The sequence below is a fragment of the Patagioenas fasciata genome, chromosome 1 (assembly GCF_037038585.1).
Source record: "Patagioenas fasciata isolate bPatFas1 chromosome 1, bPatFas1.hap1, whole genome shotgun sequence".
Lineage (NCBI taxonomy): Eukaryota > Metazoa > Chordata > Aves > Columbiformes > Columbidae > Patagioenas > Patagioenas fasciata.
The window spans coordinates 153,424,224-153,451,480 of NC_092520.1; the positions used below are offsets into that span (position 1 = coordinate 153,424,224).

Sequence of the window (27,257 nt, forward strand, 5' to 3'; positions counted from 1 at the left end):
GCATAGCTAAACAAGTTGTGTGTCTGTAATGTGTTCTGAGGTTGTGTAGAGATACTGTAAATAACACATTCACCACAAAGGATGCACACCTGGTGACAGAGTCAAACACAGACTGCTTTCAAAGATTGGTCCCTTTTATTGATGGGTCCTCAGTGTTGTGAAGTTTTTTGTATTATGCATGCTTTTATCCACCTGAATACAGAGTATGTTGTGTTGCTCTTAGAGAGAGTAGTATGGACTTTGCTTGCTACCCATTGGCAAAAATTGCTAGTTAGGATTAGGGAATTTTGTGTAATCACCAATTACAATCCCTGCTCATCATGCCTTTTAAGTGCATTAGTTGACCTGGTCCTTGGCAACCTCATGTTTATGGTGATGATTGACTGTACATAAGCTAATGTTTTCAATTTAACAGATCCTGAAGAAATTTCTTTCTTAAGTAGCAGGAAAGTTTGGATATTCATAAGCATGGCTTATTGGTTTATGTCCTTTAAACCAGCTTTGCTGTATATGAGAAGTTGCACAGAAAGTTTAACTCTGCAATTTTTGTTTTTTAAACACATGTGACATTGATTTAACTCTACAGTGCATCTGAGCAGTCTGGATCAGAGGAAATGGGTCTGAAAGAAGTCTCAAAGCCACAAAGAAAGAATCAAATGTAATTATCATTCCTGATGTGGTTGTTTAAACTCTTCTTGAAGACCTTCAGTGATGGGGACTCCTGCACCATCTGGAGCAATCCCTTCCAATACACAGCAACACTGACCTTTGGAAAACTCATCCTAATGGCTTTTAGCACTGCTAAACTGTCCAGTATGGATGTGGAAAAGAGATTATTCCTCTTTCCTATAATTTTACATGTGCTTGAAAGCAATTGGCATGTTTTATTATGTACCTTCCTTTCCCCCTGTAATCACTCTTCCTTTAGGATAGTTAATCCCAACTTTATCTCAGTTGTTTCCTCATTAGAGAACCTCTGCCCATTCCTGTACTCTTCTTTAGATTATTTATAATTAGACTATATTTTTCTTTAAGGACAGCATTCAAACCAGACCCAAGATCATATGCAAAGCTCTTTTATTTCCTTTTTTTTTTTTTAATATCAGAGCATGAGACAACAGACTTGTGTTCATAAACCTTCCTGCAGAATCCTGGTTCTGTCAACTGGGCAAGGAGCACCGTTCCCTACAGCACTCGAGGTGCTTTGCACAGGCTGCGCTGGAGGGGCTGAGCTTGGTTATACCCCTACGCTGGGTGCCATATAATGTTGGCAATGCAGGAAGAAGTCTGCACAGAAAAGTCTTATTCCAAAGGCTGGGTAAGCCTCAGATCGTTGCAAATGGGACTGTTTAAATATAGTACATTTGAGAGCAAAGCTCAAATTATTGTGGTCCCAGTGCGCTTTCTCTTTCCATTTTAATTAACAAATTCTCTACGTACAATGCTCTTTCCTAGATGAGACCAGTATTAGTTAATGGACTGAATTCTCTGTGTAGGCTGTTACTTTCTGTGCACCGTGTGCAAACTTTCCGAGGTTAGGATAACAGCACTTTACGGATGTGTGAATACCAGTGTAGGGTTAAAAGCAGAGGGTAATCAAGCTCATATACTCAAAAATCATCTCTTCTTTAGGCATTTTTAAGCCCTGTCTGGTCCACTTCTAAAGAAAATAGACATTTCCCTGTGTGTCCAGAATGACTTCTAACACTTTGTGGGGGGGGAGGGGGAGAAAAAACCCTTCCTGAAGTGCCTTCCCCCCCCCCCTTTCTTTTATCCAGGAACTGGAGAAATGATGCCTTAGGTCTATGGTAAATACACTCCTGCCAGTCTCCATCTAGTTGAAGGTGTCCCTGCTCCTTGCAGGGAAGTTGGAGTAGATGACCTTTAAAGGTCCCTTCCAACCCGAACTACTCTATGATTAGGTATTAGGTCAGTTTACAGCAAGAATTAGTGGGATAGTAGGAATATCGCAGTTAGATATAATTAGGCTAGAAGTCCTTTCTCAAGTGACCGTTGGAGGGGAGTTTAAAACCACAGGGAGTGAAGTAAACTGTGGCTCATAACTTGTGTAAGGCTGACCTGCTTTTCTTTTAGCATAAATAAAATTTTTATCCTAGTTTGGCTATACATGGCAAAGTAGTACAAAGTATCTCTGTTGTGACCTGATCCAGAAACAGTGTCCATTTTTGATTGTGGGCCCTTAAGCAGTGTGACTTATGAAAGGCCAAGCTGTTGTAAGGGAAGAAAATAGCCATGTGCATGATGCAGTCTCTTAAATAATTTAAATCAGCTTGATATAGGAGACTCTTTGACTGAGGGCTCTTCTGTATTTCTGCCTGAGACATTTTTTTTTCTTTGTTGAACAGTTCTTTGGGTAGTTGCTTCCAAAATTTTCTTTTGGTGTATCTCATCTTGATAATTCTGTATTCTAAGGTGTGGATATATAGTTACTATGAATAACTCCTGGGATTAGGATATTAGGAGAAGAATACATCAACAGCCAACCAGGATCTTTAATCCAGCATTTCAACCTAAGAAAGGGGAAGAATCCCAAAATGCAGGAGCTGGGATTGGCTCTTAAAAGTATGTCTGGTTATACCTAATGTGCTGTCCTGTAGTAACCTCTTTAATAAAGGAAAGGATTTTCCAGCTCTGTATGGGACGTATCAAACAACATTCATGGACACTGTAAATACTCCATCTCAAGTAACTGATAATTTATTAGGGAAGGTTACTGTATTTCTTTTCCCTTTCCTTTGAACCCGATTTACTTCAGATAGTCTTAAATTTACTGTTCAGAAGAATTCTAATACACTGTGTATATTATAATATTGGTGTTATTTCTTTATCCAATTATATTGCTTGTTTTAACATTATCTGGAATAAAAGTGAAAGCGTTTATTAACATGTGGTCACTTTAATTTTTATTTTCTGGAGACACAGTAATGTACATAAGCCAATTTTTTTTAAAAATCAACATAAGAAGCCTGCAATTATTTTAAATTGTACTAAGCATGCTGTAAAGGAAAATAGTCGTGTGTGATCAGAAAAGAACATCTGTTCTTTATTTTGGAAAATTATATCTATAAGTAATTGCAAATAAAAAATGGGCATCAGCATTGTCTGTATTTATTGTGTTTTTATTCTTGAAACTTGTGTCATGATTCCTGATAAAACTGAACTCCTGCTTACCTACAGTTCTGCTTTTCCCCTCTTTAGAGATGTAACTGCATTATTTGCTTCCTCTTGGAATATTTCAGAAAGAAGAGGCACTTCAAATGTACCATACCTAGTGGAGAGCACTGGCAGCCCCATTCACATTGCATAGCCCAAATTTCATAGAATCACTCCGGTTGGAAGAGACCCTCAATCAAGATCAAGTCCAACCATTAACTACTCTGGCACTAAACCATGTCCCTAAGAACCGCATCCATGTGCCTCCTAAACACCTCCAAGGGTGGTGACTCTACCGCTTCCCTGGGCAGCCTGTTCCAATGCCTGGCAACCCTTTCCATGAAGAATTTTTTCCTAATATCCAACATGAACCCTCCCTGGCACAACTTGACGCAATTTCCTCTCATCCTGTCAGTTGCTGCTTGGGAGAAGAGACCAACACTCTCCATGCTACAACCTCCTTTCAGGTAGTTGCAGACAGAGATAAGGTCTCCCCTCAGCCTCCTTTTTTCTAGGCTAAACAGCCCCAGTTCCCTCAGCTGCTCCTCATCAGACTTGTGCACATATGAAAGGAACTTGGTGCTTCAGCAGGTTCAATGTGATTTTTTTTTTTTAAGTAGGTAGGATGAAGCTATTGACAACTTCACAAATGAAAAGCCCCACTATTGAGTTCAGAATCTAAGGGGTATCTGTTTCAGCTTCTAAGAATATTGTTTACTGTCCTGAGGCGTCCTGCATAAGGAACTCATCAACACTTCATTGGGTTAAACTTGTAAGTTGTCCTAAAATATATGTTGAATCATCTTGCAACAAATACTAAGGTCTTAATTCAAGAGAAGCCTGTATTCTTCTCCTGAGACCAATGTTTAATGTTCTTGGTTTATTTATTTATTAATTTTATTTAACTGTCTTTGTCTTGGAGATTATGCAGCCAGAATGCATCGCAACCCTGTTTCCAGGTGGCCTTCTCCAGTGTGCATGGGCATCAGCATGGTTTTAACTGGATGTGGGATTCACCTGAAGAGCCTCTAATCCTGGCCCAGGTGTTTCCATGGGAAAGTACCTGTAACAGTGCCATCTCTGGTAGATGGAGTAGTGCCTACAGGTCTGTGTTTAATGAATATCTGCTGCAATTTATAATGCTGCACTGACTCCTGCATCTGTAGCTTTACAGAATAGTAATGGCGGTAGGTTGGAAAATGATGCAGCCTTACACATTAGAGAACACGGGGAAGTGAAGGAGTGACCCAGGAAGCTTATGGACCAGGACAGGTCCTAGTAAGGACTTAAAAGGACCATCTCTTCAGTGTCATCATTCACTTTAGCAATGCTTCACAGCCAGGCTAACATGGTGCTGTACCACAGGATCTTGTGAAGTCCGATTGTAATGGGATAGTTTATGGCAGCCAAGGCAAGAAGCGTTATTATTACAGAATGCGATGGAATTTGGCTATAGTTTGTGTGTACATGATGCCCACTTCCTCCTTATTGCTTTAAGGAAAACACATCTTCTTTCAGGCCACTAACAAATATCAGTTATTAAAAAAAAAAAGTCTCCTTTAAGGCTGGAGTGGCTGTGCTGTGGTTGTTCCATTTCTTTAATGCTCAGTTGTTCTAAAACAGGTTTCAGTTGCTCTTTGCTACTAGTCTTGCTTGGGAAAGCTGCGTTAACTGATCTGTTTCCCAAGCAGTTGTTTCTGCTTCTCGTTTGTCCTGTGTGTGTTGAATTTCGATAGAAGGAGATTCCTTGCCCCTCTTTTTTATTATTTACTTTGTAGTCTGTTTCCCAATATGTTAATTAGGGAGTTTTACCTTGTGACATTCCTGAAGAGAGTGTTCCTATAAAAAATGCTGTGAGCAGACTGCCCCATAAAGTAGGACTATATAATACTTTCCACTCCCATATACTTCTCCATACTTTACAATTTTTTTTTTTTACCTTTCTGGTTCTCTGTACATATTTGTAGTAAGAGTACTCTCCTTAGATCCTTTTTCTGAATTATCCATATATTCATTGTGTCCCACAGCAGATCCTATTCTGATTTATTTCTACTACACTTGTTAATATGTTATTTACTCATTCTTTTGTTTCTGTTATTAGCTGAAGCTATGAAGTTTCTGGGCCCTGTAGAAACTGCAGTTCTTACTAGAAGATGGTCTTATTTTCAGGACTTAGGGACTCCAGTATCCACAGCTTCTTTCTCATGAATTTGGAGTGCCACACACATCTCAAGCACCTAAGACTACTGAGAAATAGAAGACTCGCACCTTAGTATCTTGGGTATTATTGTATGGCAAATAACTTCTTGTCTCCCAGCACCAACTTCAGTGCTGCGAAATGACGATGCAACTTTGCTGAAGCTGGTAGAGTGAACTCATTTGTGTTGGTCATGAACTTGGCCCCAGGTCTGAAAGCTTAAGAAGGCAGTAGCTCAGGATAACCTGTTTCCAGTGGAGTGCTCTGAGAACGGTGATTAGGCCTGTTGTATTGCATTAGGGACATGAAACTTGCCTGAAGCCTTTTCTTCTTTTTCTTAAGATGCTAGCAACTGTGATTTCTCTACTTTTTGTTTTGAGGATGTTGCTAAGGAGAAACAGACAAAAAGACCAGAATTAATTGCTAAAGCTTGAGATACTACACAAGGAAACGTTTTGCCTGATACCATAATTATTCTTAAAACTAATGCAGTTCCAGAATATCTAGTAAGGATATTTGCATTGAATTTGCAAATATTGTGCAGTAGATGTCTAAGCCTGACAGCCTATAGGGAAGGGGCAGAAAAGTGTGGGATTTTTATTTTTTTTGTTTTGTTTTGTTTTTAATTTGAAAGAGTATTTGTGTTGTATTTTTTCTTCTTCCCTAGTAGTTTTGCCAGGGAATTGTCATCTGGAGGTTCCATGGGCATAAGTTGTGACAGAAGTTTGATCTTTGTTAATATGCAGTGACTTTTTTTTTCTTTTTACTACAGTGTTGGTTTAGGAGATTTCTCTTCTTCCAGGTGAAGTCAAGGCCAATAAAACTTGCACGGTGTAAAGAAAAATCTTAAGTAACTTATTTCAAACCTCTACTTGAATTTCTGTTCCATCTCTTTGTTATGTCCGATTCCTTTCCGTGTCTTCAGCTCTTGGTAAACTCTTAGTTTCAACGCCAAAGGCTGGGGTAACTGGGACTGTTCTGTTCTCTTTCCCAGCTTTTTTGTGAAATATCCTTTTTCTATGAAAATGTATTGACAGATTCTCTCTCATGTGACGTGATTTGCCAAGTGATACATGCTGCGAGTACCACTAAATGCCTTCATATCCTACTGTGCAAGAGCTTTTCAGTATTATTTGCTTATGCATATGCAACTGTTTGAAAAATTAAGCGTGTAGAGGGATATTGTTATGATCTGGCCTTGGAGCAAGGAAGTTGTTGATCTGGCCTTGGAGCAAGGAAGTTGTTTCATGAGTTCAATACAGAGTGATGGTATTATGCAGGTTGAAAATCTTTTATTTTCAGATTTTTCACCATGCTTTGTGTAACAAAAGTCTTGTAAATTAGCTCCCAAATGAGCTGCTTTTAGGTGTTGCAGGTTGGGACTTCCATTTACTCCTTGCAGTAACATGAATTCGGAGCAACGAGTCCACTAACCTGAACAACTTAAAGCTCAGTCAAGGGTATTTTCCCTTTGTCAGCATGACACAGTTAAGGATATGTGTCAATGAAGAGAGTCCCTGTGGATAACTGGGTTACTAGGATACAGCATAGGCTGTGTTCTAATTAGGCAGTTACTCTTCAGGCAGTCATTTCATTGCTTTGAGAGATTCTGTATTATATAATAGCAATAATGCAATTTAAGAAATAAAAATTGTTTTAAGGATGTATTTTTTTCTCGAAGCATTTGTATGCATTGGAAACAAAATACTACTCAGTGATATGCCATCTGTGCAAAGGAGAGGCTAATATAAATGTAATTGGTCTTTTCAAAAGCTTTTTGGAGGATGCTGCAGTGCTGAGCATAAATAGAAAGCTGCTTAGTAGTCATTTGGTTAGATGAAAACTGACACTGGCACTTCACAGACTAAAAATCAAGTTCCTCTGCAGAGAGCAATTAAAAAAAAAATAAAATAAAAAGGAAAAAAAAACCACACACAAGGGGGAAAGAAAGCTTTTTGTTTTTAAAAATGTGACCTGGTTATCATGATGAGCAAATCTGATGAGCTTTTCCTAGAATTAACGTTTGTAAAGCCAATTCAAGTTTGTATGTGCTTTATCCCTAACATATGGCTTCCCACATGATGATGTCATGTCCAACTGAATGCCAAAAAAGCATGAGTGCTCTCAGCAAAAGCTACACTTTGAACTAGGATTTGATTTGCAGTTTTCTGTGTGTCTGTGTGTATGACCAGCCAGCCAGTCGGTCCAGAGCACTGAGCTCTGCACAAAGCTCTGGCTTTCCTCAACTGTGGATGATGGTCTGTAGGAACATGCAGTGGCCATAGAAAGCTTCTGTATGGGAAATATCTACCTTTCTTCCTCCTGAGATGTTTGAAATGGTGTGAATTGTAATGGCAAATTTGCTTTCACACCTCTGCATTCGGGTATCTGTACAGAACAGTTCTAGAGTGTGACTGTTGGCTTGAGGCATCTTGGTGCCGTAAGAGCTTTATGCAGTTCCACAGTGAGGATTTCTTTATCGTTCGGGTTTGCAGGTGGTGTGCAGGCATGACAAACTGTTCTGTGAACAGGGTTTGTTCCCAACACCACTTGTTGGCAGGCAGAGTTTTTCAAAGGTAATAATGCTGTTTCGGAGATGAATCTCAGCGTGTGGTGGTGATTATGGAGTGGATTGGGTGGCACGGGGAGGGGTGTTCTCCTTCTGTCCCCATCTGTGTGCTCTCCTGCCTGATCTGGTGGTGGGTGCGCTGTTATCTTTTGTGTTGCGAAAAGCTTCACTTGGGTTGCAAGGTTTTTCCTCTATTGTGCAAAACAGAATCTGTTACCATGCTATTAGATAAAGAGAAGGTGTGTTGTTTTTTTTTTCTTTTAATCTATCAATTACTGTTAACTGCTACAGCATCCTATTCAGCCTGAACAGTGCATGTTTTTGGAATATTCCTGGATCAGAACACAGATTGCAAGTTTTCTGATGAGGTGTTCTATCAGCTGTGCAGTGCTAGCTGGGATCCCAGACTGCCTACAGCTCTTCAACATGATGGTTACCAGCAAAAGTGTCAAAGTGTCCTAAAGGAAGTTTTCAGCATTTTTTTGTTGGTGGTGGTTTGGCGGGGGGGGGAAGGGGAAGGAAGAAAATGTAAATGTCTAGTATTATAGGCTCATTGGTATCATGTTGATATCAGTTTGTACTGCAGTTGATTTTCAAATGCAATAAATACTGGATGAGGAGTGTCATGATGTATTTTTTGACTTGGGTATGAAATGCAGTTAGACCGTCTTCTACTAAACCTCTTCCTTTACAAAGACTTCATCAGCTCTGCTGGCAAGCAAGCAAGGGTTTCTCTTGGCCACTTTCCTTTGTGTTTTTGTGCATCTTTTCTCCTCACGCAGAGGTGGAAGCTTGTGCTCATTTGCTGTGTGGGAGGAGGAGTTTCTTGGATACTTGCACCTGGGCAGCAGCTGAGCCACATCTGTTTGCATGTGGATAAAGAATGACTTCAAGATGTTCCTCTTCTTTCTTGGCTACGTACTGAACCCTGAAGTGTGCAGAAGTGAGCATGTGTGCACATAGGCACTGACTTTGCTGCTTTCCGTTAACACTGTTGCTTTTTCTCTTAATACAACTTTTGCTATTTGTTATGAAATTTTACCTTCAACTGCACTGCAAAAGAGTGCCAAGACACAGCATAGATCTTGCATTTCTTTACTTTCTTTTTTAGTCTTTAGTTGGTACAAGCAGCTTAATTATTTAAAATTTGTAAGTGCATGTGATAAGCGATGTCAGACATTTTTGATCTTTTACAATAAGAAAATGAGCATCATTGAGATACAGCTGTTAGGACTCCAGCTGATTTGTGTCTCTTGTACATCCTAAGTGTGCACTACCCCAGGGCAGCATTGGGCATGGGTGCAGCTTGTGTTCCAGGGAACAGGACCTTCCAAATGCTGCCCCGAGCCCCACAGAGGAGCTGGAGCTTGGGAAGGGAGGGACAGTGCAGGCTCCCATCCTCTCCTCTGCCTGGCTTTTGTGTGCCAGGGGTGATTACTGTCACTGCTCAATCCATGCTTAGTGCCTCCCGGAGAAGAAAGCAGACAGCTTTTCAGCTGCACATGCTTCTGTGACTGGTATTTTCCTGCAAGCCAGACACCTAAGAAATTGAGTTAGAGGCTTACACAAGAGAATTGTGTACATTTTTTGCAATGAGCTAATGCATACAATGTCTTCTTGATGGCAGCTGGACTAAATGCTGTTAAATAAGCTAGAAAGTGTTAAGGCATATGATGAAGAGTTGTGATTTTTTTTTCAGATACATTTGCATCTATCATTCTCTCTACCCTCAGGTGATCTCCTCCGATGCTGCGTTCAGTTATTTCAGTTTCTTACTTATCATTCTCAAATAAAAAGTTAAATAGTGGTGAATAGCAAAAATGTTGTTAAAAGCTTCCCTGAAATGTGATGCGCTACTCTACCCCCCCATAGTCAAGGAACTGCTTCAGGTGGTGAAAATTCCTCATAAGTTCATAGCTTTAATTTTAACAATTTAGGAACTGTTGTTATTTAGTTAATAAATGGGAATTTTCCCATAATACGTGGAACATACACAACACTAGTTACCTAAAATGCCACTGTTTGAAACAATGGGCAGCAATAATGAGCAAATTTTCTCGGTGCCTAAAAAACAAAGATACTAAAATTTAATTTTGGAGATCATTGTGTTTAGTACACAAATCACTTTTTTTAAAGTGATATATGTTTTGAATTGCTTTGTGACTAGTCTGCTGGCACTTTCCAATCTTTGCAAACTTTATTGGCTGTTGTTTAGTTTCTCAAAAATAATAGAGAAAAAATTACTAGAATTCTATTCTCACAGTTTGATTTTATTACAAGTAAAGACTTCTCTGTTAGATTTGTTGTTGTCATGCCTGTACCTATTGTCTGTAGTTCAGCATCTCCATGATGTAGGAAATTACCTACATGTTAGTAGATATTGATAGTTATGGTAATGTACAATTGCCACATTTTAATAGCAGAGCGCAGAGGAGCGATGCAGCTGTTTTGAAGTTGCATGAAAGATCAGTGGCAGAGGTGAGATTACATCTTGGATCCTGCATTAAAAAATATACGGAAGTATGTTTATTATAAATGAAATATCAAAATATCGAAACATATGAATATATTATTACAATATATATTTGAAAAATCATCTTTTTCTACTTTGTTATAGAGTATAGAACAGACATTACTTTCCAGCACTGCAGGTACAGGAAGAACAAAAACTATATCCTTCTAATTGCTTTCTGGAAAAATAGCTAGTCTAGTTCCTGGTTTATGAACACATGTAGTTTTCTGGCGAGCTGACATGGTATATTTTTGTCACTAAAGATGTCTACAGACTGCAGCAGTCCTTTTCTGTAGTCATGGGGCAGCGTTACGGTGGTGTTGTGGCCCTTCCCAAATTCACACAAGTCTGCACCAGCATTAAGGGTGCCCGGCCATGCTTCTGTAAATACAGATTAGGCAGTTGGAAGTGTCATTGTGTTCAGTGACAGGTTTCATTACTTGTGAATTTCGCTCAGGCTTTTACTGGTTTTGGGGGCAGCAGAACCAGCAGAGTTCATCACCCCAAGCTCATCAGCACATTTCCCATGCTATCACTTCTCCCGAGTCCCATTGTTGTTGTCAGAGCTGAGGTATTGTACTGGTGCCATCTGTGGTGCCCATCACCCCTGCCATGAGTTTTTGCCCTTCCTCCCCTTTCCTGTCACTTGGGATCACAGCTTTGTTTCTAAGCCATCTATTCTTTTCTGTAACGTTATCAGCTTGGTGGAGTTTGGCGCATCTGATTGCCATCCTGCCACCGTTGCCCAGCTCAATGGCAGTACAGTTGCTGCACAGCGAAACCGTCACCCAACAGCAACAGCTGTGCAAACAGACACGTCAGCATTGATATTCATCAATAGCTTTGTGTGGTTGCGGTGTTGAGATACACCAGAGCATGTGCAGTCTGTCTGCTTTCTTTGTCCTGCAGTATAGCCGGATCGGCTGCTCCGCACTGGTGAGGGCGGGATCGTCCCACCGTGGTGTGCCTGCGCCTCCTTCCCTTGTTCCTTTGCTTTTCCCTCGTCTTTGTGGGCTGTCTGGCTGCTCTCAGGCACATCTGCCACGCGTCCCATCTGCTCTCCATGAGAGGCACACACAGCTCTGACAAGCGACATTCAAGTAGTGCACTGTTCTTCTGGAGATGACAGAAAACAGTAATTTGTATTGTTAATGGCATGTCACTAATGCACCCCGCTTCAAAAATGCGAAGCAAAATAAATAGCATGGAACACTGGCTTGTGAACTTGCTGGTGAGGTTTTTCAAAATCTTATATGCACAAATGAATTTCTCCCACTCCACTTATCTCAAGTAACAATGCTTTTACCTTGTCTTACAGCGTGTAACTTTTTCAAGGCATGATGAGTTTTCCTCAAGAAAATGAAACATTTTCAGGTGTCGTGTTTTTCCCTTCCTGGCATTAGCTGTATGATAAAGTTGTTATATACTATGACTTTGTGTTTCAAGGAAAAAACATTAGCAGACTGTAAAGAAAAAGCTAGTTCTAAAGTCAGAATCTATTTAAAGCCAAGATTGCCCTTGCCTCTTAGTCATGTCTATTGGCCAGCTTACAATGTTGCTTCAGAAGATCCTTCTGTGATGGGTATTCACTTCCAGCAGGATCTTGCCTTGTGACAGCTCGCCCTGTCAAACTGAACACAGATAAAGGGAGCTCTCTGTGGGTGAAGGAAGATGATACACAGCATAGCTGTGTATAGGTAGTAGAACTGTTTTGTTTGTGGTATCACCTATAGCTTTGGGTCAAAGATTTGTGGAGATCTGTGATCAAAAGCACAGCTACTAATCAGCGTGTATTCACCTTCACCAGTCATGTAAACTGTAATGTATAGCAGCTCTGTGTTTAACCCACTGTGTTGAAGCTAATACAGTCGTCTTGTGTTACTGCTGCAGGGATTTACAACATGAACAAGAAGAACATATTCTCTTAGCCCATTTGTCTGCAATTTGGAATTCACTATAAGCGAGCACTGGGTATCCAAAGTGTGACCAAAGTAGACAGGATTTTACCGGGCTGGCTGAAAGGAACTGTGCATGCATATAGGGAGAGAAGTGATTCACTTGAGCAGTGTTTGTTTCATAACCTTGCAAGTGTTTTCTTTTAGTACCTCACTGCTTACTAAAAATGTCACAAAGAAAAATAAAGACTGGAAGCCCAAGTCAAAGGGAGGAGTGAGGCTAGGGAGACTTTTAGCAAAGAGAAAATGCTGAACAGGTTATCATCAGCAAGTGGGGCTGGCCTGGGGTTTCAGTTCTCTGCTTGCTAGAAACTGCTTTTTCTGTTATTCACGGTAACTGTTTGTGAAAGTTGTTATTCCACAGTGGTTGTACTGTGCCATGTTCAAAGAGCTGACCTCCATGCAAGAAGGATGGACTTGTGTATTTGTCTTACATAGGTTTTACAAGAGTGTACCTGTTGTGTTTTTCTTGTTTTTTTTTCTTCATGCTCTTCTCTTTTCTCTTTTTTCTTTTCTCTCTTATTTTTCTCTTCTTCCCTCTTCCTCCCTTCTTTTTTTTTCGTTTCCCTGGGAGCATTGTAAGGCAGTATATTTTATTAGTACACTACAACTAAGCATCATAAAGCTGACAATGCTTACAGCAAGAGGAAAAGATGGATTGGGACTACTTGAGAGAATAGTATCTGTATATGTGATTAGTGGTACCGTGGTATTAGCTCTGTGCATTCATACTTGTAATTGTGCTTTTCAGATCAGCAGATTAAAAACTTATCAAGATATGTCAGCACTTGAAAAGTTGCGTCAAGGAATTCAGCAAACAGACCAGGGAGGAGGGATGCCTACAGTAGTTTATCACCTTTAGAAAGTGTCTTTAGACTGACAATAGTGTGTTAACAGATCGGGGAGCTATTCCTGCAAGATCTGCCACAGGTTTACTGAGTTCAAGGCATCCTCTAAAGGGTTACAAATGTAGTTTCAGTTGAGAGGTGTATTGTATCACTGTCTGGCATTTTATACTGTGTATGGTCATTTTCATTTTCAACTGGTCCCTGGTGGTTTAACTGAGTGGGATTCCTGACCCCTGCTCCGTACCCACCCCCCTCGCTTTTTTAATGTGTGTTGTCAGTAAGTTCCAGTAGCACTGTATGGACACTGCCATATGAAAACAGGATGATTAGGTGGGATAGATAATTTAAGGATGAAGCCTTTGTGTATATTCTTGAAAAATACCCTGTGGCAATTGTGTGATTTCCTTCAGTATTAATCTCTGAAGGCTACTGATCCAGTCTTGACATTTCAGAAAAGTACTTAAGCAATAATCAACCTTTTCTCTGCAAAATGTTTCCATGGTTGGAAAAGCTTTTATACAGATCTTCTCTGTAACTCAAGAACACTTTTGTTAGAGAGGAGGAATTATAGTCAAGTTATGCAAATGATATTCATATGTGATTTTTGCAAGTATTTTATTAAAATATCTAGTGAATTCTTAGCTTTTTCTCCATCATGTTTGAAGCTTACTACTTGAATTCTGCAAACTGGAGCAGTGAAACTTTTATCGCAGATGGCCCATAAACAGGTTTCTCCTGCAGCAGTTTGTAAATAAAAATGGCAATTGTGTAATGGAGGAGTTTGTCCTGAAAGGCCACGAGTTCAATGAATGGCTGACCATGTAAGTGTAATTTGCTGGACCTGTTGCTTAGCAAATTCTTATAGTTGATGTCACGTCCACACTTGCCTTACATAAAGGGAACCCCTCTTCATCTCTCATTAAGTGTCACTCATTTCTGATACTGGCAGGATCTAGTCCTCGAAACAGAACAGATTTACTAGTGAGCCTAATATTAAGAAATAATAAAACCAGAGGAAATGAAGTGATACTAAAAGAAAGCAGAAGATCTAAAGTTACACAGAATTTTTCCCTGCATTGTTTCTTGTTACCCTTTCTGGTATGTTTACTTCATGTGACCATTGGCTGCCATGCACCATAGCCTCATGTAAGTAAGAGGGAGCCACTTTATGTCCTTCCTTGGGGCTCGTGAAGCACTGCTGGAGAGACAGCAGTAGTTACAGAGTGACAGGAGCTCATGTTGTCCTGTTCATTTCCAGGGAGGAGAGTTTCATGGGGAATCTTATTGTTTGTGCTTATTCGCTCATGGAGATTTTTCATATACTGAGAGGTTTTGTCTCAGCCCTTGAATTCTGGGCAGTTGTCTCCAGAAATACTGTGTGTGAGGTTTGCTCATTGCGATCTTACTACTTGTGCTAATCTGCTGGTTTTTGTTTTTTCTTTTTCTCTCTCCCTCTTTATTTAGATGAGAGATCCTCGGAGCAGCAAAATTTTACCTTTTTCTCAATGGACTCAAAAGTGCACCAAAGCATATCAGGCAGCAGGACACAAATGGCCTTAGCAAAAAGTACTTTGGAGTCCCAAGAAAATAATTTCCTTCAAATGGTTTTATCATCAGTTACCACTCCCTTTGATGTGACTTTATTTAACCAAGGAGAAATAGTCAGGATTTCAGAAGGGAGAAGTACACCGTTGGTAGATGTCTCCATAACAAGCAATGAGGCATTCTTAAGTGACAATGAATTTATTAGTTCATTTCCAAAGGCACAGTGGACTCCTCCACTGAAGCCTTTTGCAGTTTTAACAGATCATCACTCTGTTAATACAGTAGAGCCACCAAGAGAAATGTTGGAAACTGTGTTGCTAACACCTTCATTATCTCTCCTTTTTTCACCATATGATATCTCAAAAGCACCACAGCAAAAGACTCTGAGTGCTGTCCCTGAAGACAGTAACGCTCTTGCAGAACTGCAGTCTTTTGTACCAGATAGTGAAGTACTAACTGCAAGCAGAGACTTGCCGTTGTACCCTCCAAATACAGCTATTTATTTCACTTCCATTCCTTCTGAGGCAGGAGTTGCAACGCGGGAAAACATAAATGCAAGTTTAACAGCTCCGCCTTTTGGAGCTGCTTCAGAAGAGTCACCTCTTCATCTCAAGCTGCTGGCTAAAATTACCCCTCTAACGCCAGATGCCACAGCACGAAGTGCAGACCTGTATGGTGATGTTTATGCTGATGCGAGTAGCAAGGCAGCAGAAACTCCCAGTTCATGGACCTACCCCAGTCCAAGCATTTTGTGGTCCATGCTGTCTTCAGGAGCTGATGCTGAGCCTGCTCTGTTTCCTGTTAGTCTTCCACTCGCCTCTTTCCCGCTTCGCTCAGCTGCCATTTCCTCAGACTCTAATACAGTTCTTAATGCCAGCCTGTTTACACATGAATTCTCCAGGGCAGCACCAAATTTGCCTGCTGGCTCAGAAATACCAAGTCAATTGGAGCTTGTCAGTGAGCTCACAAGTCCAGTGCCTTTCACAAGATCATACAGTTCTTGTCTGTATTGTGACTCAGTTTCACTGCTGCCAGAAGCAGGCTTTTCCCCAGAACATGATGTGGGCTCAGGTGATTATCTGGAAACTTTGTCCATCAGAGTCTCTGAAGTACAAGGCATAACTCCATTTACAACGATAATTACTGACAGGTATGAATTAGAGGAGCCTACACCTGAGATTTTTGATACTACTTTTCCATCAAGACCGGTTGTTTCATTTTCTTCAAGATTTGCAGAAATCCCTGATTCAAGCGTGTTTTTATCAAGCACTACAGACACTGACCTTAACATTGAAACACCTATAACAATTTCTCCTTCCTACTATCAGCTCTATGGAGGAACATCACTGAACATCTCTGCCCATTTTTCCCTTCCTGTTCTGGAAACAGTTTTGCAGACATCAAGGGCTCATGTAGAACTTCCTGGTGCCACCACCACTGTGCTTGACTCTACGTTCATACTGAGTGAGCCAGTAGCGTCATTTCCAGTCAGCCATACAACTTTGCTGGAGTCTCCAGAATTAATGCCATCAGAATCTATGGTTTTGCTTGACAGGACATCTGCAAGGGAAGAACCGTCTTCAAATTTTTTAGATTTTCCATCCAATCTTTTATCAACACCATATCTTATTGAACCTAGCTACTTGTCTTTATCATCGGCCATGCTGAGTTCTTACTCTGTCATGCAACGTGATTTATCAACACTCTTACCTCAGACCTTGTTGACTGGGACATCAGTACTTTCTGAGGATGTTTCCAGCTGGGAGTCAGCTACCACTGTCAGCTCTGCCACTGACGCCAAGGTTTCTCAGTTCCCTCTCAGCCAAACATCATCCTTTTACTCAAATGAATCTTCTGTTCCAGGTGTGCATGTTCCCGAAATAACGCCATCATCAGATTTTCACTTTAAGTCATCTGTGTTTCTGGAAGCACCCTCAGTTTTGGCAGCGGGCTCTGAAGTTGTGTTTACCTCAGCTGTTACAGGAGCTACCTCTCTGGTGGAGCCTTCACTCTCCGCCTCTCAGTCCGTGGTTCCTACCCTGGTGCTGCCTGCATCTGACGCCCACTCTGTTACCAGCAGCGTCTTGCTCAGTGAAACTAATCTGATCTCTTTGTTTACTGCTGTTCCGGTGACTCCTGTCTTAAATATATCTTCATCTTTACTATCAACTGCTCCAGCTTCTGATGAGGATATTGGTGCTACAATTAACCCCACACTGCTTATAACTTCTGTCAGCGAGGGCAGTGCCCCCACAGCCCTTCCTCCTGTAGACCCTGTGAACCTGACATCACGTGTTGACACCAGCAGTGTGATGCCCTCTCCTACAGCATCTCTGCCTGTGACCACGTCGTTTGCTCCCACACAGTTTCCTCCCACTTCTAGCCCTCCCACTGGGGATGAAGTTCCAGCAGGAAGCAGCGTAGCTGCTGGTACTGATGCATCGACTGCTCCCACCGCTGTCCCCACAACCAGTGCCACCAGTGCCACGAGCAGCGACAGCACAACTTCTTCAGGCAGCCTGGGGACGTTCTCCTCCTCCACTTCACTGGTGACCACTACTCCATCTGAACCTGTGGTCATAACCTCTGCTGTGACCACTACCAGGCAACCCTACGTCTGCGACATCACAGTTCCCGATGCTTACTTAGTCACTGCGGGTAAGAGATTCCTAACATTTTTATTTTGTTTTTCAGAAGCCACTGTAAGGTATACCCCCTAGCTAAATTTCAGGTATTGAGTTAGCTAAAGGGAACCTTCCAAAGAAATATGGTGTAAATTTAGACAAACAACTGTAAAAGCAGTGATTTATCATTTACTCTTGAAAATAATAGAATTCACTTTAACAAAGTCCATTGTGATGGTGAGTTATGTATGCATTACACTGCACCGAGAATGAAATAGTCTTCTAAAATTGCTGATGTGTAGATACAAGTATACTGAATTAAAGGTTGCTTTATAATTTTGTGGGTTGTAAATGAATGTTATTGTCATGGAACTGTTCTATTGAACTATTAAATATTCTGACTAAGTTTCTCCTTTCAGTTGTTGCTGCTGTTTGTAAAAAAAACCTGCATGTGAGGTAATGTTGTGATATGGAAGAAGAGAGTTGGTTTAAAAAATGTTTAGGTTTCGTTACCATTTTTACAATTGTAACGTACTAGCTTATGTTTATACTTTTTCTCCTACTGTACTTAACTTCAATTGGATTTGGTGTGTTTGTAACCAAAAAAAGTGACATTACGTTGTTTCAAAATTAATTGCGTCAGCATCTGTGTTTGCTTTTGTGGTGTGCTCCTACCTCTTCCTAGCTTGTTAACAAAACAATACTAGCCCGCCCAACTAATCCAGGGCAACTGCAGAAGTGCTGCATGTTCTGTGGTAAGCAACACATTTTCCCCTTACGATTTACTTGCAATATGTAAACCAGAATGAGCATAACCTTATCCTCCAGATAGGAAGGTGAGCTGGCTGTGCTGTTGATGAGGAAGTTGTTGGTTTTTTTTTTTAACCTGTAATTTGAGTAGTTCTGTGGGCAAGTTACTGATGGAAAGTAAATGCAGGATGACAAGGCAACACTTTTTAGTTGTTTCCATGACTGTAGTCACAGTCTCAAGTGTGACTGTAACAGACATGACATCCGTAGGGATGTAGGTTTTTTTAAAGCAGTTTCTAAGTTGGTGGATATCCCTTTCAGTAATCAAAGTCAACTTTGTTTACTTTTTATTTAAGAGTAAAGTAGATGCATATTTTCTGTGGCTTTTTTCTGACCCTATCTGCATTCCATATGTTGCCTACAAAGCTTTAACTGCGCTATGAAAGCAAGATCATTGTGCACAGGTCAGACTGAATGTGCTGCGACTTTGAGATCCAATTTGAATGCCCCAGTGGCTCCTTAGGAGATTCTTTTACTAGAATGCTAAAGACATTAGATATGGAAAAACAAAACAAGAGAGAAAGTAAACCTGGAGTTCCTTCAACTGTATGCACAGTCACTTTTTAGGATACAGTCACACCTTTACCTGTTTCCTTGTGCATCATCCTATCCATTTGATGCAGTTGATCTTCTTGTCTGCTTTTTCATGCATTGCACAATTGAAAATGCAGCTTTGTATCAAAGCTCAGGAAATGAAGCTAAAATGTATTTATTGACTGACAATTTCCAGTGCTGGCCCGAAGAGCTGTTCTACCAAATGTCAGTGAATCCATCAGAGAAGTGCTCAGAGTTCAGTTCAGGCGACCAGTAGAGCTGGAGGTAAGTGGGATGAAGTGTGTGCAAGTACTCTTTGATCAATATAATACCATAGTTGTTTTAGTTCACAGGTTAAAATGGTGATTTAAAAACAGCCCATGTGGGACTAGAATGTATCAGAGTGTGGTTTATTCCAACTCAAATCTTAGTCATGTTTGTGGTTTTTTGTTTGTTTGCTTGTTCTTTAATATAACATTAGTATGATATCAGCTTTTTTACTGTTAGAATGTCAGCATTTTCTGATCTATCTTCATTTTTGCCAGAGGTGAGCAAGGAGTGCCCAGCCTCTACTGCTCAGCTCCTTTGGCCGCTGAATTGAAACTGAACTGAAAAGATTTTACCCTTTGAAATAGCTGTAAAAAAGTTATATTTCTTCTGCTAGCTGATTATATACTTAGCACCTTAAACAAAACAAAACCTTCTGCACAGTGTTGTGATATTTTATGTTGTAAGTGAGGCCATCAATGCTTTCAGGGGAACTAGTGAAATCTCAAATACAGGATTTGGCAGATGAAAAAGGCAGGGAAAAAAATCAGGTGTTCAATGGTAAGATGTTATTTTTAAGCCTTCAAATAGGTGTGACTCAGGTCCTTCTCCACAGGGCTAGGAATTGCTGTGTTCTTGGTTTGTTTGTTTGGGGTTGTTTGTTTGGGGTTTTTTTTGAAAAACTTCTTCTGCTTTGATGTTTAAAGACTTATCTTTGAGCAATATTTCAGTATTATTTCCTAACCTCAAAGTGAGACTGTGTTCTTCCCCTCTATCTTAAACCCTCTGTCTGAGAGAAAAAGACTGTAGAGGTAGTTTGGGGGTACCTTTGTATAATCAGATACTTAACACTGGGGACAAAATGAAATGTTTTAATGGAAGTACTGATGTAGGTGCAGGTTCAGCTGCACTTGCAACTTTTCATGTCTGCGTTCATCTAGATGTGATAGCCCAGCACGATATTATCTTACTTTTTTGAGTCTATCTCATTTTCATTATGAAGTTAACTCACATAGCAGTTTGAATGTTTCCATAGCTTGAGTTTCTCCATGCACAGGATCCTTTGGTGCCTCTAACTTCTGCTTGCCGATCTGTGTGGGGAAACAGTGTTTTGACAGCTCCTGCCATAATCACTGCACACAGTAATTAAACAACTCCTTTCTGGTATTTGAGATCATCCCTCTCCACTACCTGGTCAAGATAGGAGTGTTATAAATTTCTGCCAAACTTCAGCCACAGTGAGTTGCAGCTATAAATTATGTTTAGTTTAAGTCCTTTTAGCAATACCTACCTATAAGCTTTTTTAGGGTTTTTTTGTAAATAACAGATTTTTCTTCTGGTTTGTGAGTTATACCTTCTGATTGTGCAAACTGGCATAGTCAAGTAAAAGCCAGAAGTTCACAATGATAGAACTACACTAATTTTCAATGACCTTATACGCCTCGATAATATGGAAGCACTTACCCTCCTAATAATAACAGCAGTAAGACAAAATGTATTGCTAAATATTTGAAGGCTGATTGGAACCAACATTTGCTGTCTTGCTTTTTTATATTTTTGTCCTTTAAATTCCTTCCTTTCATGTGCACTATTCCCCTGTAAAGGTCTCACTAGGATATTTTGGCCCCAAGGCTGCGCAGAAGCAACTGTTTTAATAAATAATGCAGTTAGTCCAGCTTCGTTCTTTGCAAATTCTTTTTTATCAAAAGGAGAAAGCATCTCTGTAGAATCAGTTATGCTTATTTTATGCTAGAATGCTGCTATTGTTTGCATTCCCTTCGTGATGCCTCCAGTATGGGTTTTGCACTAAATATAATCACTAGCAAATGTCTTCACCTATAATGGTGAAATACTAACAAAACTGTTATTTTAAATAAAGAACTGTCTTATAGTATCAGCATGTTTAATGGGGAGGTAATGCAAAATTTTAAACAGAATTTGTCTATATTGCTAAACTTAATTAATCAAACAGACCTGACTTTTGTTACTTGAGAGTACCCAGGAACCGTGTGTACATTTTGCAGGTTATGGTAAAGCAGCTCACTTCTCTAAGCTGCCTTTTTACTGTGTCTCCTATTACAGCTTACAGATGTTGTTGCCCTGCTGTGATGTAATGCATCGTAAATCGGGAGACGGTCTCGTTAAATTTAACTGGGTAATAATGTATGCTTTAAAAACAAAATCCATGGCAACAGTGGATATAACTACTGCTCACTTCAAGTACAAACCAAGTTTAACATTGAAAGGAGAATTAAAACACTTTTTTCCAAGTTTTTCAGTTGAAACTCCAATCCCTGCTTCTTTATTATTTCAAACATTGAGTTGTTGACGTTGGGGAAAAAAAAAAAAGACAGGCTTGAATTCTACCTAAAGAAAAAAACTTGTCAATTTTTTCCTAGCAAAAATCGTTTAAGTGAGAATAACCTAAAATTTTGAAGTTCTTTATTTGAAGTTGATCTCAATGTATTGCATCTGCAAAAGTATAAGACCCTATTGTTTGAATAAGAGCAATTTTTGTCAGCTTCCTCTAATGTAAACCTTATGACATCTTGGGTAAGATCTGTTATACAATGTTCCCTTGACTTAGCTTTGTTGAACTGGGGTGTGAAATAAAATAGTGTTGGCAGTGACTCGCTGCCAGGACCCCTGGTGTATTAAGTTTATGCCAACAGGAAAAAGCTTTTTACCAGCCTCATTTGTGCTTGGAAACTTTATCATGTAGTCTTTGTTGCTGAATTTAATGTGGGGGTTTGGGCCTGACCTTAGCGTATTGGTTTCTATAATCCCAAGATTGGTAAACCTCTGCCTTCAACGTAAGGACATCAGTTCCTTGTCAGGCAGTTAAATACTCCTTTCAAAGATACCACCACGTGGACTTGCACCAGCTTCATCCCTTCTCACTGCTGCTGAAATTCTGGCTGGTACCGTTTGGATGTGTAAAATGGGTGAGAAAATTATTGCCTTAGGCTCCTAATGTGCATAGGAGCAGAAGCTTCGTTTCATTTTTAAGACCCGTGAGCCTTTGTAGCCTGTCTTCAAGAAGTTAAACGCTCTCTGCAGGCTCTTTACAGGAAGCTTAATAATGTGGTGGTGAGGAAACGGGTAGTTTATGCTTTCTGCCAGATGCTTACACAGCATAATATGGTGGAGTGTAGGCATGGATTAGATTGCTGCAAAGGTGCATCTGATCAAATATGTTAGCGGACAATAATCAATAACAAATGCTTAGGGAACATCACAAGGGACAGAATAATAATACAGTGATGTTTTACCCAAATATTCTTCTAGCCTCTAGTAAATCAAGGCATGAGAACTTTCTATATAGGAAGCGCTCTCTCAGGAAGGGAGCTTTGAGTGAGACAGGTTGACCCTGGAAACAGCAGATTGGGATTAGCCCATCACACTTTGGAGAGGGGATATCTTCACTTGAGGTGGTGTAAGGGTTCTCTGCTCCTGCACAATGTTTCAGCTTTTGCTGTGACAGAGGCTCCAGAGCGCACATGAAGTTTTGTGTGCTTCTCCAGCTTTTTCGCCCAAAGTGTTGAGATAAGAAATTTGTACTTGTTTAATAGAAGAAGTTTGTGCTTGTTTACTTAATAGGTGGTGGTTCAGCTAACTAATTTATTAGTGTCTAACTATCCTGACAGTAGAGGTGAAAGCTCCAAGAGAGGGCTGGATGGACAGCTGGGTTTGTGAACCATTAGAGCTGTGCCAGGAGGAGCTATTCTCATTCATGATCTGAGCTCATCTATCCTAGACAACCTTGCAGACTTCCTTGTGAATCAGCTTGTAGACAGCATCTTTCTGGCATGGCTTTATTATTCCTGTTGTCTGAATTAGGTTGTACAGAGCTCTAGACAACACTGCAATATAGTGTTTCTAATCTACCTACCTCAAAATTACACTTAAAAGTTCTTTTTTTATACTTCCATTCTTGTGGAGTTGCTGTCACTCTTATGCTGCAGTGAAGCACAGAAAGAACAGAAACAGTGTTAGCTGTTAAGATGAAAAAGTTGATGCAAAATTTTAGGACCTGTTTGGGATAGGCTGCTTTCACTGCATCTGTGGTACACTGAAACAGGTGAGAGATGGAGACAACCAAGTTAGTTGTCAGAGGCTTGGTTTCTTGTCTGAAATACCTATATCTAGTGCGTGCTGGCTAAACTAGGCCTTTTTTTCCTCAGCATATATAGCTTTAGAAATCACTAGCAAATTGTCACTGAGATTTGTAATTCTAATTCCTCTTTTTCTTTCCTTTTAAGCAGTCTCCTATGCAAGTAATGGGCAACTTTCTTTTGGCATGTCTTACCCATTATAACTGCTGTTTCCATTTGACAAACTGAAGCTGCAGAGGTCATTTCATCCTGAGATAAAAGCATAAAATTTCAGATAAGAGGAACTGCAAAGAGCTGTGCATATTATTAATATCAAACAAATTTGAGTTCTGTAGGTCTAAATCCATTTAAAATAAAAGCTGGGTGCTGCATGTATTTGTGGGCTAAGAAGGAAGAATAATGAGCAGCATAGATTATTTTTTTCATTTCCTTCTGCTAGCGAGGTAGTTTCTTCTGCTGAAGATGCTCTCTTTGAAATGTGGGGTTTTTTTAGAAGACAGGAGAGAGCTGCTTGCTGTCTCATCTAAACAGCAGCTGCCATCACTTTACACAGTTGCAGAAATACTTGTAAGGAATGTGTGGGTCACAATTTAAGTAGCAATGTGCTTTCTATAAGGCTGATCCTCAAGCTGAGGATATCTAAATATCCCTTCACCAGCACAAAACCTGCAAAGTGCTAGCATCTTTTCATCCAACAGGTGCACATTTGTCAAAACCTTGGGGTCCCGGGTTTGTATTATTTATTTATTTGTGAGGCCGTAATGTTGGACATCTCAAAATAATTCAGTGTTACTGCCTTAGGCAAATAAAGCAAACTGAGGTAGTAAACCGAAGAGGAAAATAATGCTGGGGAAACAGGTGTCCTTGATATTGAGAGAGCTTCTCTGAAGGAGAGAAGACACTGCAATATGTTTAAATAAATAAAAGCTTTCAGTTTGTTTTTACTTAGGTGACAGAGAAATGGTGGTTAAGAGTGTCTGCATGGAAACATTCAAATAGTGTTATATTTGACTTAAAATCTGATTTCTTTTACATGATGACTAAGGCTTCTTAGGGTTTTTAGACGACTCAAAGTCAGGAAATGAATTGAAAGAGAATTGTAGTTGTGGTAACTATGCTGAAATAAGCAGATAGTAGTGTTCTCTGGAAGAAAGTGTTCTTGAGTGTGAAAATTAAATCCATAAAACACAGATTATGTGTATTTTGCTTCTTGCATCTCACATGTGAATGGTATAGGATGTATTTGCTATGCAGTATATGACTGAAATGCAGATGCTATGCAAGCGGTTTAGTAACACAGTATGTTTGGGATTGGAAGGGAGCTCAAAAGATCATCTAGTCCAATCCCCCTGCTGGAGCAGGAACGCCTAGGTGAGGTCGCACAGAAATGTGTCCAGGCAGGTTTTGAATGTCTCCAGAGTAGGAGACTCCACAACCCCCCTGGGCAGCCTGTTCCAGTGCTCTGTTACCCTCACTGAGAAGAAGTTTCTTCTCAAATTTAAGTGGAACCTCTTGTGTTCCAGCTTGATCCCATTACCCCTTGTCCTATCATTGTTTGCCACTAAGAAGAGCCTGGCTTCCATCCTTGTGGCACTCACCCTTTATATATTTATAAACATTAATAAGGTCACCCCTCAGTCTCCTCTTCTCCAAACTAAAGAGACCCAGCTCCCTCAGTCTTTCTTCATAAGGGGGATGCTCCACTCCCTTAATCATCTTTGTTGCCCTGCACTGGACTCTCTCCAGCAGTTCCCTGTCCTTGTTGAACTGAGGGGCCCAGAACTGGACACAATATTCCAGATGTGGTCTCACCAGGGCAGAGTAGAGGGGAAGGAGGACCTCTCTCGATCTACCAACCACCCGCCTTGTAATACACCCCAAGATGCCATTAGCCTTTCTGGCCACAAGGGCACAATGCTGGCTCATGGTCATCCTGCTGTCCACCAGGACCCCCAGGTCCCTTTCCCCTACACTGCTCTCTAATAGGTCATGCCCCAACCTATACTGGAACCTGGTAAGTAAACAACAATTTTGTATGGGAACTCTTATGTACTTGAGGGCAATGCAGGCGAGAGGGAGTGGTACTATGTGGAGATGTGATTGTGCTAAATAAATTCTAGTAGGTGCACCTAGCATGGGGGAGTTGCCTCTGATGCGCTGGGGCAGAGACTGCAAGGCACAGCTCTATCAGAGTGTTTGTGCTTCTCCTCCCTCTTGGGAAAATAAAGATTGGTTTTTTCTACCTCTTGAATGCGTGGCTTCAGAATGTGCGAGACTGTGTAGGTCTGAAGTGTTGTCACATTTCGCATTGACGATTTTTTTTAATTTTCTTTTTTTTTTTGGTAGGTTTATAAAATTTCCCCAAAATTTACTTTCTTGGTGACATCAGGTCCTTTTGTTTACACGGCAGTAGCTGTCATAAATGTGCTTGTGAACAGCAGTCTTCTTCGTGGTGAGGCCCCCATGATCCTCTCGCTGCATCCTTCTTTCACGGTGCCGGATAACAGATTCCAAGTTCAGACAGGTGAGTTCTTCTTGACACAAAGGGGAGGAGATGTAGGTTTGTATTGATTCACACTTCTTTTATGATTAAGTATGCAACGTAAAGTCAAAATCCTGCATTCTACTACTGTGAATCTTACTTCTTGTTTTTTAGCTAAATGCTCACCAGATATGTGATTCAGAGATTATAAATTGTGAACAGTTAACATCATAATTTCATTATTTTTTCAGGAATTTTTTGGCACATTGCAAAATAGATGTTCTCTTTTTTCTTGCTTCAAGAGGTGAGAAGAGAAAAAAAATCTGTGAAGCGTTTATTCATAAAAACACAGTGCAGCTACTTTTTGTAATGCTTGAGTCACGTTTCAAATTCTGATTACCTTAAATACTACTTTTTAGTGTTCTCATAGGGGAACTGGTGAGCAGGAGTGCTCCTGTATAATGTGAGCAGGAGGATTGCTCATGTATTATTCTTTCCATGGGTGCTGTGTGGCAGCAGTTTATATGAAGTCCATGACTACTAATCATCTAAACTAAAGTATTACCCTTGTAATAGATTTAGAGACTCAGTGATATCATTTAAAATTTTTTTCAGGCTCTATTTGTGTAACAAAACGACCTGCCTAGTTGGCTGACAATGTAATGAGGTAGTGACAGGGATTAATGAGTAGAGAATTAACTGTACCAACACAAAATGTATTTCCACTGTATATTTTCCCGATGTTTCACTGAATATGTCTTAAATTCCATGAAAAAGTAGTAGCCCTGTGGATTCTCTTGTTTGTTTTGTTTTCTCTCATGGAAGTACTTGTCTGTGAGAATAACGTGTACCCTGTGCCCTCAGTGCTTCAGTTTGTGCCTCGAAACGTGGATATTCGATTGTGCAACTTTAGCCGGCGCATTGAGAAAGGGCTGACAATGGCATTCATGGAGGTGAGCAAACGCCAGGAGTTCTACAACTTCTCTGTGCAGGTAAGAAGATTAGCATGTTGTGTACCTCTCCCTTTTTCCCTCACCTTTGCTTATTGTGTGTTTCATCCAGCTGGTAAAATGAGTTGGGTGTTCACTGGCATGATCTTGCTATCTATCTAGATCATGTAGAACTATGAGGCTTTGTTATGATGTCAGGATTTTTTTCCCATGCAAAATAATATGGCACCACATCCCTCTGGTTTCAAACTTTTTGAAAAAATGATCAAAAATGATGATTTATTATATATCCAAAAGCATTACTGAGCATAATAGGTTTTATAGTTTTTCAAATAAAGGCTACCCTAACACTTATCCAAGTCATTCCCATCAGATTTTATTGTTACGGAGTAGAATATGGCTAGAATGTTCTTGTTGGAAGACAGTTTTCAAGTCTCGTTGCCACTCAGGGGATCCTGTTAGGGAATGTAGGAGTTATATGTGCTCTGCCACTATGTAAGCAAACATGCTAGTTGCTTCTGAGGTCTAGAAATACTTACAGCAACATATGATGTCTGTGGCAGCTGCTACTGGAACTCTGCATATGAAATGTGTTGCATATGTTCTGGGTACTGAATCACATAGCAGAGCTTAAAACTCACTGGAAGGTCAGTAGTTCAGCTTAATGAGACCAAC

General features: G+C 40.3%; 1 protein-coding gene across 5 annotated transcripts in view; it reads left to right on the plus strand.

Annotated features, from left to right (window-relative positions):
• KIAA1549 (KIAA1549 ortholog) overlaps window positions 1-27,257 on the plus strand; it is a 145,813-nt gene that overhangs the window by 53,523 nt on the left and 65,033 nt on the right. For all 5 annotated transcript variants that reach the window (XM_065840144.2, XM_065840160.2, XM_065840153.2 and 2 more), the window contains exons 2-5: window positions 14,720-17,458; window positions 18,965-19,053; window positions 25,497-25,674; window positions 26,497-26,624. In XM_065840144.2, the coding sequence (XP_065696216.1) occupies window positions 14,720-17,458; window positions 18,965-19,053; window positions 25,497-25,674; window positions 26,497-26,624 (3,134 nt within the window). The remainder of the gene's footprint in view (window positions 1-14,719; window positions 17,459-18,964; window positions 19,054-25,496; window positions 25,675-26,496; window positions 26,625-27,257) is intronic.